This window comes from Panthera pardus, unplaced genomic scaffold (assembly GCF_024362965.1).
Source record: "Panthera pardus isolate Hobbes unplaced genomic scaffold, ASM2436296v1 HiC_scaffold_24, whole genome shotgun sequence".
Classification (NCBI taxonomy): domain Eukaryota; kingdom Metazoa; phylum Chordata; class Mammalia; order Carnivora; family Felidae; genus Panthera; species Panthera pardus.
This window is the reverse complement of record NW_026526810.1, coordinates 21,818,696-21,832,871: the sequence shown is the minus strand read 5'-3', so window position 1 is coordinate 21,832,871 and position 14,176 is coordinate 21,818,696. Positions and strand designations below refer to the sequence as shown.

At 49.1% G+C, this 14,176-nt stretch overlaps 1 protein-coding gene across 1 annotated transcript in view; it reads right to left on the bottom strand.

The window, feature by feature from the left end:
* TMEM266 (transmembrane protein 266) overlaps positions 1–14,176 on the bottom strand; it is a 124,965-nt gene that overhangs the window by 14,055 nt on the left and 96,734 nt on the right. The window contains exon 9 of the mRNA XM_053888818.1: positions 1,980–2,169. Coding sequence (XP_053744793.1) covers positions 1,980–2,169 — 190 coding nt within the window. The remainder of the gene's footprint in view (positions 1–1,979; positions 2,170–14,176) is intronic.

Here is a 14,176-nt window from a genome sequence, read left to right as displayed (position 1 = left end):
CCAGAACAAAGAATTCTTTTCTAATAAACAGAGCCATTGAAAGTTGGGTTGGTGTGGGCTTCCCTGGGATTTCAGGAGCACCTGTTGTTAAAGAAGGTAAGCTGAGGCCAGGGAGCCTCTTGGCAAGAGTTTTAGATGGGATGAACACATCAGCTGAAGGTCTATCCCTCCCTCAGAGAAGTCCCTCCCAGCCCCCAACTTCTACAGTTCTAAGATCCGAAGTTCTCTCTAAAAGATCATAACAGCAATCACCCCACTCCACAAAACCTGTCCACAGTGACTTACAGCCTCCAGAGCTTTCTCACATCCATCAGCTCCTCATGCTGCCTGTGAGGCAGGCAGAGCTGGAGCTGTGAGGCACTTTATAGAAGGGAACACTGAAGCCTCAAGTCACAGAGCTGGGGAGTTGTGGAGCCCAAGGCTCTGCGTGGAGCCCACGCAGCTCTGCTGGGCTGTCCTGGCAAGGGGAACATGGCAAGCCAAGGTGAAGTGGGCCCGAGGTCAAGCTGGGGTTTAGGGCCCCACAGCCTGGGTTCTAAGCTCAGCACCATCATTTCCAGTGTATAATTCTGTGAAATTCTTTTTTTTTTTTTTTTAATGTTTATTTTGAGAGAGACACAGCAGGGGAGGGGCAGAGAGAGAGAGAGAGAGCGAGAGCGAGAGAGAGAGAATCCCAAGCAGGCTCTGCACTGTTAGCATGAAGCCCAATTCAGGGCTCGATCTCATGAACCCTGAGATCATGACCTGAGCCAAAATCAAGAGTCAGACACTTAACCGACTGAGCCACATAGGCGTCTCTACCCTGAAATTCTTTCAACTTCTCTGGGTCTGAGTTTTCTCCTCCATATGAGAGAAAGGTGACGTGAGGATGAAATGAGATCACACTGTAAAAACCTCCCTCCGGGGAAGGGGCGATTTGATGAACTTTTAATTCCCTTACCTTCAGGTAAAAAATGTAAACTTGAAAATGTATCCTGAATTATTAGGGGAGGTCAATATTTAAAAGAATTTTTTGATAAAGTGACGTAACCCCTTACCCATCACTTTAGTGATAACATTTTCAGGTACAAGTTAGGGCAGGGAGGACTCAGACAGGAACACAAAAGGTGCCTGGGGAGGGAAGTCTGTGTTGAGAGCTCCTAGGATCCCCTTGGGGCCCTAACGTGGGCGCTCATCCCCCTACCTGGCTCCCCAGCTCCCTGAGCTGAGGTAGATCCCTGACTTGAGTCCATTTGAACACAGCCTCCCCAAATCCTGCGAAGGTCCAAACTTGACAGGGCTGTGTCACCAGGCAATACCATCTGACATTTGCAGGACTGTTCTGCAGCTCTGGAGGCCACTTGCACCCACTTCCCTGAGCCTCACAACAACACTGTGAGGAAAGCTCAGCACCGTTCCCATTTGCCAGCTAGCACAACCAAGGCTCAGAAGGAGGAAGTTCCCTGTTCAAGATAACACAGCTGGCCATCTATATAGTACTCATGCCCCATTCTCCACTAATCTCTCCTGCCCACCAGTTTGTTACCACCTCCAAGATTTAGGTTCTGGGCTGTACTGGCCCTAAGGATGGACTGACTATCTGGCCCCTGCGGGCGGGGTAATCCAGAAGGAAAGTCTCAAGTCTCTGGTTTGAAGCCTAGCTCCGCCATTTATTAGTGACGCGCCTTTGTACAACTTTTATTTCATCCGTAAAATAGGTAAGTCATACTTCTAATGCAGTGAGGGATGGCGAGATAATAATGCATGCAAAGCACGCCAGCGGCCCACAGGCATAGAATGGGTGCAAGTCACTGAGATGACTTCGTGGTTGGGGCAAGGCAGCCTGACTAAACGCTTGCTCCAGGGCTAGGAAAGGTCGTCCCGGGGGCACCCCCTCCTGAGGTGAGCCCCTCCTCCCACCAGTCCCGCAAGGAGGCTCGCCCGCCCTCAGGATTCTGGGCGCAGAGGCCTGGGTGGGGGCGGGCCGCCGGCGGGCTCACCTTGCGAGGGCTGCAGCTCCTCCACGACGCTCTCGGCGGCCGTCTCCTCCGCCCACGTGCCGGCCTCCACCACCTTGTAGCGGCTGCGCGGCTGGCTGAGCACGTGAGGGGCCTGCAGCGCCGCCTCGCGCTCGGCAGCCAGGTCCAGGTCCTGCTGAGCCAGGTGCGCCCGCAGCTGCCGGATCTCAAACTGCAAGAGGAGAGGGGCTGTGGGCGGTGGGCTGCGCGCGGGAGGGCGGGGCCAGGGGCGCTTTGCTCCTGGGGCGGGAGCCAGGAGCCTGGCGCTGAGAGTCCTGAGGGGTGGGTGGGGCCTTCCTTACAAATCTCCAACGACACCAGTCGCTAGAGCCTTTGACGTTTATGGAGTCTTATCCAAGTAATAAAGTGCGTTCCTGTGTGTCATCTCTGGGATACTGTGTAGTCTGGCCCCATTGTGAAGACAAGATGGCCATTAGGGGAAACACACCTGTGGTCTGTGGGAAGAGCACTGAAGGAGAGGCGAAAAACACGGGTTTGAATCTTGATCTAGTTACTTGCCTAAATGTGCGATCCAGGTGTGCCTTAATTCAGGTGTCTTACACTGATGATGAATGTAACACAGGATACCTGGGAACATCCAGGGCCAGCCTAACCAGCCGTGGGAGCCCATCCTGATGTCAGGGATCATCACCTGCTTGCTGGGCTGTCGACTGTCCATTTGTCTTCCAGCAACACCCACTTGCCTCTTCTAGGAGGTGTTCAGAAAGGGTTGGGCCCTAGTCCAGGCTCTGTAGCTTCCTGACCATGTGGCTGGGTTCCCTTATCTGTATAACAGGGGTTCTCACACCCTAGATCTCTCTGAGGACTTGGGTACTTAAATAAGGGCTTTGAAAAAAGCTGCACATATTTTGATTTTGGTTAATTATTTTTTGTTGTTGTTGGGAAAAGCCAACAAACCCAGATGCTTCTTGGGTTTGTGGCTGAAATGGCTGTTCATCCTTGGGCCTTTCTGGGCCATCTGTGCAAAGACAAAGTTGACGTCTGTCGTTGAAGGGCCTGGCTGTGGGCTCAGCTACAAGGAGAGCCTTCACTGCCACCTAGTGTCCCAAGAACACATTGCATCACTTCTGCACAACCTCCAGACAAACTCAAAGCCTGAAACAAGTGGTGGTGGAGGAGGGCAGTCCCAGGGAAGCCCAGTGCCTGGTCTCCCTACCTAGAAGATTACCTACTTGCCCATGATGCTCGGTGTCCTGCTCTGACCCCTACCTGTAATGTTAGCCTCACACCTCCAACTCCTACCTGACAACAACATGGAACTGGGTCACAGGAATCACCAACTCAACTTGGTCAGAATAGGACTCTTCACTGCATCTGAAAATCGCTCCTCAGGTGGTTTCATCTCATCTTAGCTGGAGCCAAAAATGAATCACCTCCTTTGTTTCCTTGCCTTCCCTCCCCCACCATGCAATCTGTCCCCAAGTCCAGCTCCACCTCCAAGTGCTACGCCAAGCCTGCCTGCCCCACCCCCCACCACCTTCACTGCCAGCCCTCACCTGGGCAACTGCAACTTCTACAGCCTTTTGCCATCTATTCTCCAGAAGAAGTCAGAGAGATTCTCCCAAACCTAGATCACATCATATCACCATCTTGTCTACAAATCTCAACTGGGAGGAAACTCAACTCCTTACCCTTGGCTTACAAAGCAGGTGCATGATCTGGCCCTGTCTCTCTGGCCTACTTCGCCTCATCCTTTCTCTCTTTACCTCTCCCTGTGATGCAGGGCTTCTTGTAGTTCCTTAAACACACCAAGCATGTGTTGATCTGAAGGCCACTTCCCCAGCTGTGCTGTTTGCTCACAGATCACATAGTCAGCTCCTCTGCTCAGACCCAACCCCCCCCACCTGAGGCAGCCACCCAGGCACTTTGTCATGCCAGCCTGTTTGAATTCTCTGCATTGGACTTATCACCTTCTGATATTTTATAATCTATTTTAATATTTTATTATTTTTCTTTTGGTGTAAATGAAATGCACAATTAGAGCATTCGTTAACATTAGGGTGGTCAAGTAGGAGACTGACGTTGGGACAACCTCCCAATGTCAGTGTCCACAGGTTTTGTCTCTGGGACCACTCAGTTTTTCAGAGAGCTCATCAGCCTCTGGCAGCCTCTGTGCTGGGAGCAGGGCAAGGGAATGGGGCAGAGGGTCCCATCATTATACGGAAGGATTATCACTTAATCCTCGTTTTCAGCCCTGTACCCCTTCTCTGACCCTTGCCTAACCCAGGGACCACCTGCAGAGCCCTCTGGTTCAGTTTCTCCAGAGGAAAAACCTCTATGATTCTTGTAGGATGCGGGTGTGTGGTCTCCTGGCTGTTCAGGATTGGGATGGGGCCTAAGGGGCTCAAATATTGTGTGTACAGGCTTTTAGCCAACCCCTCTCCCTTTGGTCAGCTTCCCAATCACTCCTTTCTTCCCAAACTCTCAAGGGTTCTGAGGGCAGAATTAGCCCATTTCCCTCATTATCCTCTGCAGGCACTTGAATTATAAATTCTCCATTCTGCTAGATCGGTTACCCCTTTCTCATCCACTATTTTTTCTCAAATCCACTTAAGTCTCTATATTCTTTGTCCTTATGGACAGGACTTAAAGAGACACTTTCTTAATTCTTAAGTGTTTATGGTTTTTTAAATAGTGATTTTAGTGGAGTTTGGGAAAGGAGATGATACAAATATGTGTAGTCACTACATCATTTTCTTTAAGGACTATCTTTTGGTTTTCCCCTCTCACTTCAGTGATGGTATGATGGTTAAAAGAAAAAGAAAGAAAGAAAGAAAGAAAGAAAGAAAAAAGTCCTGATGGGTAGTTTATGCCAATCTCTGTGGTGTAAATACTCCACCATAGCCAATTTCAAACTACCAACACAATGTCATGGAGAATTGGGAAGACATGTACACAAGTGGTTCTCAGGGATAAGGGCTCTAGCACAGCACTGCCACCTTCGCCCCCCTAATAAAATATAATCTATGTAAGAGCAGGGGTCTTGACTGTTTTGTTGCCTGGTGTAGAGAAGGCACTCAATAATTATTGTTGAATTAATGAATGAATGAAACTAATCAGCTCTGCTCAATTCTGTGGCTTCAGACCAAGCTCCAATCTTAGCCCAAAGCTGAGATAGTCTGAGCCCTGATCCTGCTCACACACTAAGCTCTGACCGTGAGCCCCAACCACGGTTACACACTGAACCCTGTACCTGCTCACACACTGTGCCCTATCTCTGCTTTCAGTCTAGGCTCAGACTCTGGACCTCAACAACTCAGTACTTACATGGGGCCATTGGTTGTAGATGGTAAGAAAGCAACCCTGGCTTATTATACGGTGGTCTTCTGTGCAGGGGGAGAGAGTTCAAGCTACCTCTCTGGCATCAAGGTCTCAGAGGTCACAAGGGGCCCATGAGGCAACCTTCCTGAGTTCTGCTGGGGCTGGAAGCCCCTCCTTCCCAGGCTGATCTGAACTTCCCATGGGCATATGTAGACCACTTTCTCCAAGGCTGCTCGTCAGGGCCAGTAGGCCCAACTAATGGCCTTCTAGGCCACTCTGAGCAGATGCATTATTGATAACTTGTAATTGATATAGAGCTGCCCATGAGTGTCCCACTGGAATTCAGGCCAGACAGCCAGAGGCCAGGGCTTGCCCAGCCCCAAGCCCACATGTGCAGACATAGGCACATACATTAAAACAAGTTTTAGGCTACAGATATGAACCCCAAGTATATGGGAGTTCTCCTAGACATTCATTCATTCATTCATTCATTCACTCATTCAGATAAAGCATGGTGAGGGCTATGTTAAAATTCTGTTACGTGTTTTAGAATGAAAATGTGTCTCTCAGCTTGGAAGTGAGTCCTCAGTGGCCCCATGTGAGGGGGACCGTGTCTGCTGCACTGTGGGGAGTAAATCTCCCAGGACAGTCTCAAGGGGTGACACCGGGTGGCACTTGTGGCAGGGGAGGCACGATGTGTCCAAAAGACAGAGGCCTGGTAGGTAAGAGAGCCTGGGGAGATCAACAGAAGCCACACCAGGCAGAGCCCTTTAGCCACAGCAAAATGTTTCTAGGATGTCGGCCTTTAAAGAGTGACAGGAAATCACTGAAATCTTTTGAACGGAAGGACAGGTGAGGGAGGAGGTGTTGTGGTGACTCAGGTGAGAACTTTGGAAGGACTGTGCTGACAGCATGGCGAAGGATTGGACAGAGATGGGCCAGGGTGGACCTGGGAATACCAGCTGGGATGCTATTTCTGCAACCTAGGCCAAATAACCAGAATTTGGACTAGGTTGGAGACAGTGGAGACAGGAGGTTAAGGCGACTAGTAGGAGGTAGAAGTGTCAGGATGGGCATGGATTGGAATGAGGGTGAAGGAGAGGGACATATTTTTACAAGCTTCAGAGGGTATGAGTGGCTGGATGCTCTCAGCCTGTGCCCTGAGGAGGAATGACTGACTTCCTACAGAGGAAGTGCATATAGCTAAATGGCTCTCAGCTCAGCTCAATTCAGCTCAGCTCTAGGGGGCTGTCAGGGTATTGCAGCTGGGACACTCAGAGCCTGGCTTCTGCTTCTCCTCTACTGAACATGGCCACATGTACTTCCCCAGCTGACTGAAGGGCTGTCAGGGGTCCTAGGATATCAGGACCTCATTAGTCAGTGGGTGAACTGGGGCTCCAGGGTTGGAAGAAGCCTCTGTGCTGGGAGACAGGGCAGGGGAAAAGCTAGGTCAACAGGGTGCATCAGAAACAAAGCTAGGCCCAGAATCCAGGCCTCTGGCTTCTAGCTTCACAGACTTTGTGTCAAGGAACTCGAAGCCTTAGAGACAAGATGGAAGAGACTAGGCTCAAGCAGAATACAGAGGGGTTGGTGGCTATAGGGGCCAGGAAAAAGCAGGAGGCTCCAAGTGGGGAAAAAGCAAGGGCTGGAGGCAGGCACCAGAATTCTCAGCCCTTCACCCCTCCCTCACTCTGACTTTGGGTGAGTCTCTGTTCCTCTTTGGACCTTGGTTTTACTGTGTGTTCAATAAGGCAAATGGACTAGCTGAACTCTGAGTCTATGACAAGCTCTGTGCTGGCTCTGGGAGCCTAGCTGGGAGGGAATAAAGTACAAGTGACAGGTGGCTCCTGGTGCTGTCTTGAGGGCCATCCCCTGTTCCCTGATGAAATGCCCCATTCCCGGAGGGCCGACTCTTTACAGAAAGATAACATAATCCAGAATCTCTAAAACACATTATTAACAGTGTGTAGTACACAAAAAGAGTTACTATTCATGCGAATAAGCAAACACACACACACACACACACACACCCAATGTTCAATTATCAAGACATAAAACAGTCAAGAGGCTGCTTAGAATTTTCATAAAGGCTGGCTTATCTAATATTTGAGTTAGCAGATAAGGACTTCAAAATAAGTGTGATGATTATATTGAATTAGGAGGAAAGATGAACAGAATGGATGTAGCATTTCAGTGGAGAAACAGAACTTGTAAGAGGAATCAAATGGAACTTCTAGAAGTTCAACATGCAATATCTGAAATTGAGAATTCCATTGGATGGGCTTAACAGCAGACCAGACATTGTAGAAGATAAGATTGTTGGACTTGAGGGCAGGTCTACAGGAAAATATTGCAACATATGGCCAAAAAAAAGGAGGCGGGGGGGGGGGGTGGGGTGGGTAGGGAGAATGAGTGATCAAAATAGGTCTAAGAGAGATGTGAGACATGCTCAAAGGGCCTAACATAGGCAAGCAGAATTTCAAAAGGAGAAGGAAAGGATAAAGCAAAAACAATCAGTAAAGAAATCATGGTCAAGAACTTTCCCAATATAATAAAAAAAATCCACAAATTCAAGAAACTCAGAGAATCTGAAGCAGGATAAATACAAAATATGCACACCTAGACACTCTGTGGTCAAACTGTTGAAACCAGTTAAGAAGAAACATCCAAGCTCTCCAGGGCTCATGTGGGCCTGGGCCTTGGGCCTCGAGGGGCAAAGGCACATGGTGGCTCTGATGACAAAATGAAGCAAATTTTCCATTGGCAAACTGGCCTGGGGGAAAAAAAGACCATCCTGAGACTCAGGGAGAATGAAAGTGCAGTCACAGCCCTTCTTAATGCATATCATTAGCTAAGTATTTCTATCAGATAACCTGACCAGATCAGCCAGCATCCACAGGGAAGCCCTCAGCATGCATTACAGAGTGAGTCAAGGCCTCTTCCATTGGGGCTGGGCTTTTAATGCATGCCCAGGTGGGGCCAGACCCCTGGGGCGGCAGAGCTGGCACACCCAGTACATCTCTGCCTATAATGGTCTGGTTTGTGGAGTACACTTGACACGGCCTTGGCCTGATCAATGCACACTCTGGCCAGAAGCTCGATGCTATCTAATGCAAGAGCAATAATTTTCTTCCATCCTATTAGTGCTGTCTGCACAGACTGCCCTGCCTTCAAACCTATCTGCTATTGGGATGGCATCCAATGTTTATTTCCATTAGTTTCGCCATTGTTGGTAACAATAAAAATCAGGAGACAGTTGCAAACTAATGATTTAGGAGCAGGGGGAAGCTGAATTCGACCTTGGCCCCTTTCCATCCATTGTGAAGATGACTAGTAGTTGGCCATAAATTTAAATTATGGCAAAAGGATAACATAAGTTATTCCTCTGATGGCTAATTTTATCAGCTAAATAGGCTTGTCATTAAAGCTATCGGCTGTTTTACAAATCACTTCCCATGCTTAAACACACACACACACACACACACACACACACACACACACACACACTTCCCTTCCGACAGTGGAGATCTTGAATAATCCAGGTAACAAAGGCGATTGTGCTGAGCTGGGGACTTGTGGCCTCTGCGGGAAAAGTGGGGAAGTGGGGGGCTCTCTGGAATGAGTCAGATCAAGCACCACCCCTAGAACCAGGATAGGACCCTTTTCTGCTCTTTCCAATCTGCTGATGGCCATGGAAGCCCTTCTCTGAGTTGGCGGCCCAGCCTCAAAGGTGAGAATCTGTGCAGCCGTTGGCGTTCTCTCAGAGGTGCTGAGCACCGGGGATCCTGGGTCCCAAGCAAGGTCCGCAGATCACCTCCCACCACCTAACAAGTGGGTTACGACCCCTGCACGATCCCTGCACCTGAAAATGGAGCAGATGGAGAGGGAGGAGCAGGACACGGCCCTTCCCCCCACCGCCTACTTCCACCAGAAATGCCTATTGCTTGGGGTCAAGATTATTATTCTGTTTCTTACAGAAAAAGGTCAAGGTGACTTGCATCATCCAGAGAGGATTAATAGATGTGATTGTGCCCACGGGATGGGGGAAAGGGGTAAAGAACGTCGTGAGCCCATGGGCCTCATTTTATGGATTAGTCCCCGTGCAAGTGATTGTTTTCTTGCTGGGCACATAGACCACTTTAGTCTGCATCTGGTGCCTTAAGTGTGACTGTGAAACTGAGTCCCATCTACGAAATGGGGGCAGAAGCCTGGCTAATAAAAACCTGTACACAGTTCTCTACTCTCCCCTTCTCTACTTCTCCCCTGCTGAAGGAAGAAAACTGCAAGGACTTAGAAGGAGCTACAAAATGGGAGGAGCCTGGAGGCCAGACTGACTGTGTCGAACAGTGGCCCACCACCCCCTGTCCACTGCAACCTGCACTGGGCTGTGATGTGACAGACAAACTCTTCTTGTGGTAGGTCACTGACATTTCGTATTTGTTTGATGTAGCAGCTTGTGTTACTCTGCCTGACAGTGACTTGTACAGACACCCCAGGCCTGGTGTAGGCAAGCAGACCCTGACGCTGCGTTCCATCCCTGGCCCTCTACCACGAACTGTGTGGCCTGGGCAAGCAACGGCCTCTCTCAGACATTGTCTTCCCATCTATAAAGGGGTTAATAATATCTAGCCTACCCACTCTAACCACAAAGCCAAAGGGAGTTAAAATACACTGGAGCGCCTGGGTGGCTCAGTCGGTTAAGCGTCTAACCCTTGGTTTCAGCTCAGCAGTTTGCATGAGCCTGCTTGGGATTCTCTTTGTCTCTCTCTCCCCCTCCCAGGTGCCCTCTCCCTCCCAAATAAACAAAGAAACTTAAAAGAATTTTTTTAAATACATGGAAGCACATTTGTAAGTGGCCACCATTATACAAATGATTTAGTATATTTATTTTCTCTCTCTCCCCTTTTTTTTACATTCCCAGAAAGACTCTGGTAGGCTGGACTTTATATATGTTACTTGACTTAGTCTGATCCTTATAGCATCCTGGTGGCATAAACCTTGTTTCCTCCATTTTTCCAACAAGGAAATCGAGGCCCAGGGATTAAGGGGGAAGCTAGTCATTGGTGGAGTGGAGGTTGGAATCTTGCTTGCTGGCTCCTTGTCTAAGAGGGCTCCCTCCACCCTCCAGGCTGCCCCCACACAGGACTCCTCTTTCAGGGACTGAAGCTTGCCCAGGGCCCAAGACTGTCCTAAGAGGTTCACTGAGCTCCACTGGCCTCCTTGCAGGCTAGGCCTCGAGTCGCCCTAGATACCTGGGTTTTTGCTAATGGTCTCAGGGTGAATGGTACTCAACTTAGAGAACTTCCTTCTGTCCTTCCCAAAGGACCCTGGAGAAAAGAAATAAATTTTGACTGTGAGCCAGGTTGGATCCTATTAACACTGGGCCAAAGGCAAAGCTTACAGGGCAAAGAGCAAGTACAATGGGGACTTCAGAACAGGTTTCAGAATTAGAGCAAGATCCTGCGCACAGCTGTACATAAAGCTTCAGAAGTGGTTTCTTAAGACGAGTTGGAAGAATATACAGTGATTTAACCGCTGTATCTAAAACAGCTTTAATCTCTGAAGCAGTCAGAACACAGGGACAAAAGCTCATGCTATCTCTCCAAAGGATAGTAACTAGCATCCCACCTCTGGAATCCATCTATGTATCAGCAAAATTAACCCCTAAGGACATCCTGGCCAGGAGTCTCAGACAGAGAGTAAAACACAAGTGAATGAGAAGGAACTTTCATCAGCAGAAGGACTGTTGAATTTGGGGGTCTGAGGCTATCTGCTTCTGTCACAGAAGTGAGCAACCTGGAAGCAGGATGCAGAAGGCCTGCCAGAGCTTAGGCAGGGGAAGACTGACCAACAGAGTATCCTCCTTCCCCGCTGGCCCCAGATTTCCAGAAGGAATCTGTTCAGGGTGAGCTGAGCCCATCAGTCAGAAGAGATGATGGAAATACGGGAAGCAGGGCAATGAGCCACAAGAGTTCTGTTTCCATCCTAATCTTCTAACTGCTGTGTGAAGTTGGGCACACCTCTCCCCCTCTCTGTGCCTCAGATTCCCCCATCCGCCAAATCTAGGATTCTGCCAGATGCCCTCTAAGGATGCTTTCATTTATAACATAAAGTGGTTCTGGGGCACCTGGGGTGTGGCCTGTGGTAAGAAATGAGCTGCCACATGGCACAGAAGATAAAATGTACAAGATATTCATGTAAGAAACCTGCACACTGTGTCACCCAAGAGTCTCTACAGCACTTTACCTCTGTGGTCTTCCTCCCCAAACCCATAACTCCAATCTAGTCATGAGGAAAACATCAGACAAATCCCAACTGAGGAGCATCCTACAAAATACCTGACCAGTACTCCAAATGGTCAATATCATTAAAAACAAGGCAAGTCTGAGGAACTTTTATAGCCAAGAGGAGACTAAAGAGACATGATGACCAAATGTAATGTGGTGTCCTGAATGGGATCCTGGAACAGATAAAAGATGTTAGATAAAAACTAAGGAAACTGGAACAACGAATGGACTCTAATAATAACATACCAATATTGATTTATTAATTGTAAGAAATGCATGATATTAATGTGAGACGGTCTCAGGGAAATTGGGTGTGGGGTATACACGGGAACTCTGTACAATCTTCATGACTTTCCTATAAATCTAAAACCGTTCTAAAAAAATAGTTTATTTTAAAAAGAGCTAAAGATGAGTAAAGTCTTGAGAAATATTTACACAGATTCATCTTGGGGAAAGAGCAGGATGAATGCAAATTTGGTGTTTCATTAAACTGAAATTCTACACACTTCATGGGAAGTTTGGTAAATTTCAACGTTTTAGGTAGTGCATACAAATTCGATTTGGAAATTGCTTTATTAAACTAGGAGAATTCCAGCAGGGAGACAGAACACAGGAGTGTTTGACAAAGATGATTGAAATGACCTGGAGTGGGGTTGGAGGTAGCAGGGAGGTGCGCAGCAGGAAGAGACTCTTAGGAAATGCTGTTGAGACAGCTGAGTAGAGCTGGGTCTGTGCCTGTGGGAGAGCTGCGCTCAGGCTGTGGTTTAAAGATACCCTGGTGCATAATCTGGCCAATGCCTTCAACTGAGCACCAAGAAGCCATATGAATAGAAAAATAATGTAGAAAGACTCTAAGCAAGGTGGGCTGGGAAAGAACAGTATTCCATTAGGACAACTGAGTCTATTCCTGGCTCTAAAAGCCCTCAATCAACTGTGAACTCTTGGGAAAGTCACCACTCCTCAATTTTCTTAACTGTAAAATAAATGGGTGTATGTCAGGGAGGGGCTGGGCTGGCATTAGTTGCCATTCATCATGTGCCGGGTTTTAGGTGACATAATGTCAGAACCATCCTTCAAGGAGTTTTACTATTGCTCTTTTTCAGACTAGGAAAACCAAGGCCCACACAGGTCCCACCAGTGACCAAAGCTACAAGGCCAGGAAGTGGCCAAGCTGGCTTTGCACTCAGGTCTGTTGCTGAAGTCTCTCCTAACCATTCCAGGCGCTATCCTCTCAGAGTGGTTGGCTGCCCTGATAACGCCATGAGCACCCTCATTTTTTAAGGGTATTTGTAGCCCAGTCAAGTCTCAAACCTAGTCCCAAAACACAGGTGGAAATGAGGTAGGTGTCCACTGGCCCCGCCTGTGGAGCCTGTGGAGTGGAGAGCAGCATCCATGGTTCCTCTGCTCTCACCGGGCCCCCTCCCGCCCTCCCTGTGGCCCGCTGGGATTCCAGTCCAGCTGCCTCTTTCTGCTGTCTCAACTAAGATTACAGGCTTCAGGTGTTTTTTAAATTAAAACGGTTTGTTTCTTTCTGTTCATCTCTTTTCCAGATGTCACTACCTAGAGGGAATCTGTCTTTATTTATTGGCTCTTTCCTGTGCAGAATCCAAGGGAGTCTCCCTCTGGCCGAACCCCCTAGGAAGGAGGGCACATGTGGGGGGTGACCTAAACCAGGACAGCAGGAACACGCGGTCTCTGGGGGCTCAGGACAGGAGTCCTGCTGGAAACCGCTGGGGGTGGGGTTGCCATTAGGGTTTTCTCTCAGCTACGTGGCCCATGTGGTGTTGATGTGAGGCTGCTGTAGGGTCAGCTTGTTCTCTGCCGGGCTGGGAGGCTGTGTGTGAATTTATGAAGGGCAGATATGGCACCCTGTGGGCGTCTATCATGTGGCCACTGAGGCAGAGTGTTCATTTTCCGATTAGACAGTAGACTGAGAGCTGCCTGACTAAGCTCCAGCCAGGTCCTGGATGTCACCCAGATCTGTCCTCTCTCCTCTTCCTCTATATCTCTGTCTGTCCCAAACCTAGGCCTCTCTACCCAGGCATCCTGTCTCCATTCCTGCCCTCACCCATCCTGCCTCCAACAGCAGCCAGAGAGATCCATCAGAAACTCCAAACTGATCAGATCTCCTACCCCTGCTTCTAACACTCCAGGCCTCACCCTTCCCTATAGGCTGGAGCCCAAGCTCCCTGATCAGCCAGGCAGGCCCTTCCCAAGACTGCCTCCAGATCCTCCTACTTTCTCCTGCTGCTCATACTCTGAATGGCCCTAAGCGCCCCTGGTACAACAGCTGCTCTAGTGCCTCACCTGTCCCCTCTGCCAGACATCCGTCTCCAAGAGACCCTGCCCGATGTCAGCTCCCCTGGAAACCCACCACTCTCCTGTCCCCGTGGCATGCAGAGCCCCCAGGCACGTCCCTGCTGAAGCATGCATGCACCAGATTGCCACTGTTTATGGGCCTGCCACACTCCTTGAGTCACCCAGAGCCTCATGAGGGTAGGGGCCAAATCCTCTCCACGACAGTGCTCCTAGAGCCCGGCACAGGTTGGGATGGTGCTGGCTGACCAGATGCATGGGTGAGAAAATGAAGCTGAGTCCAACTACTTAGGG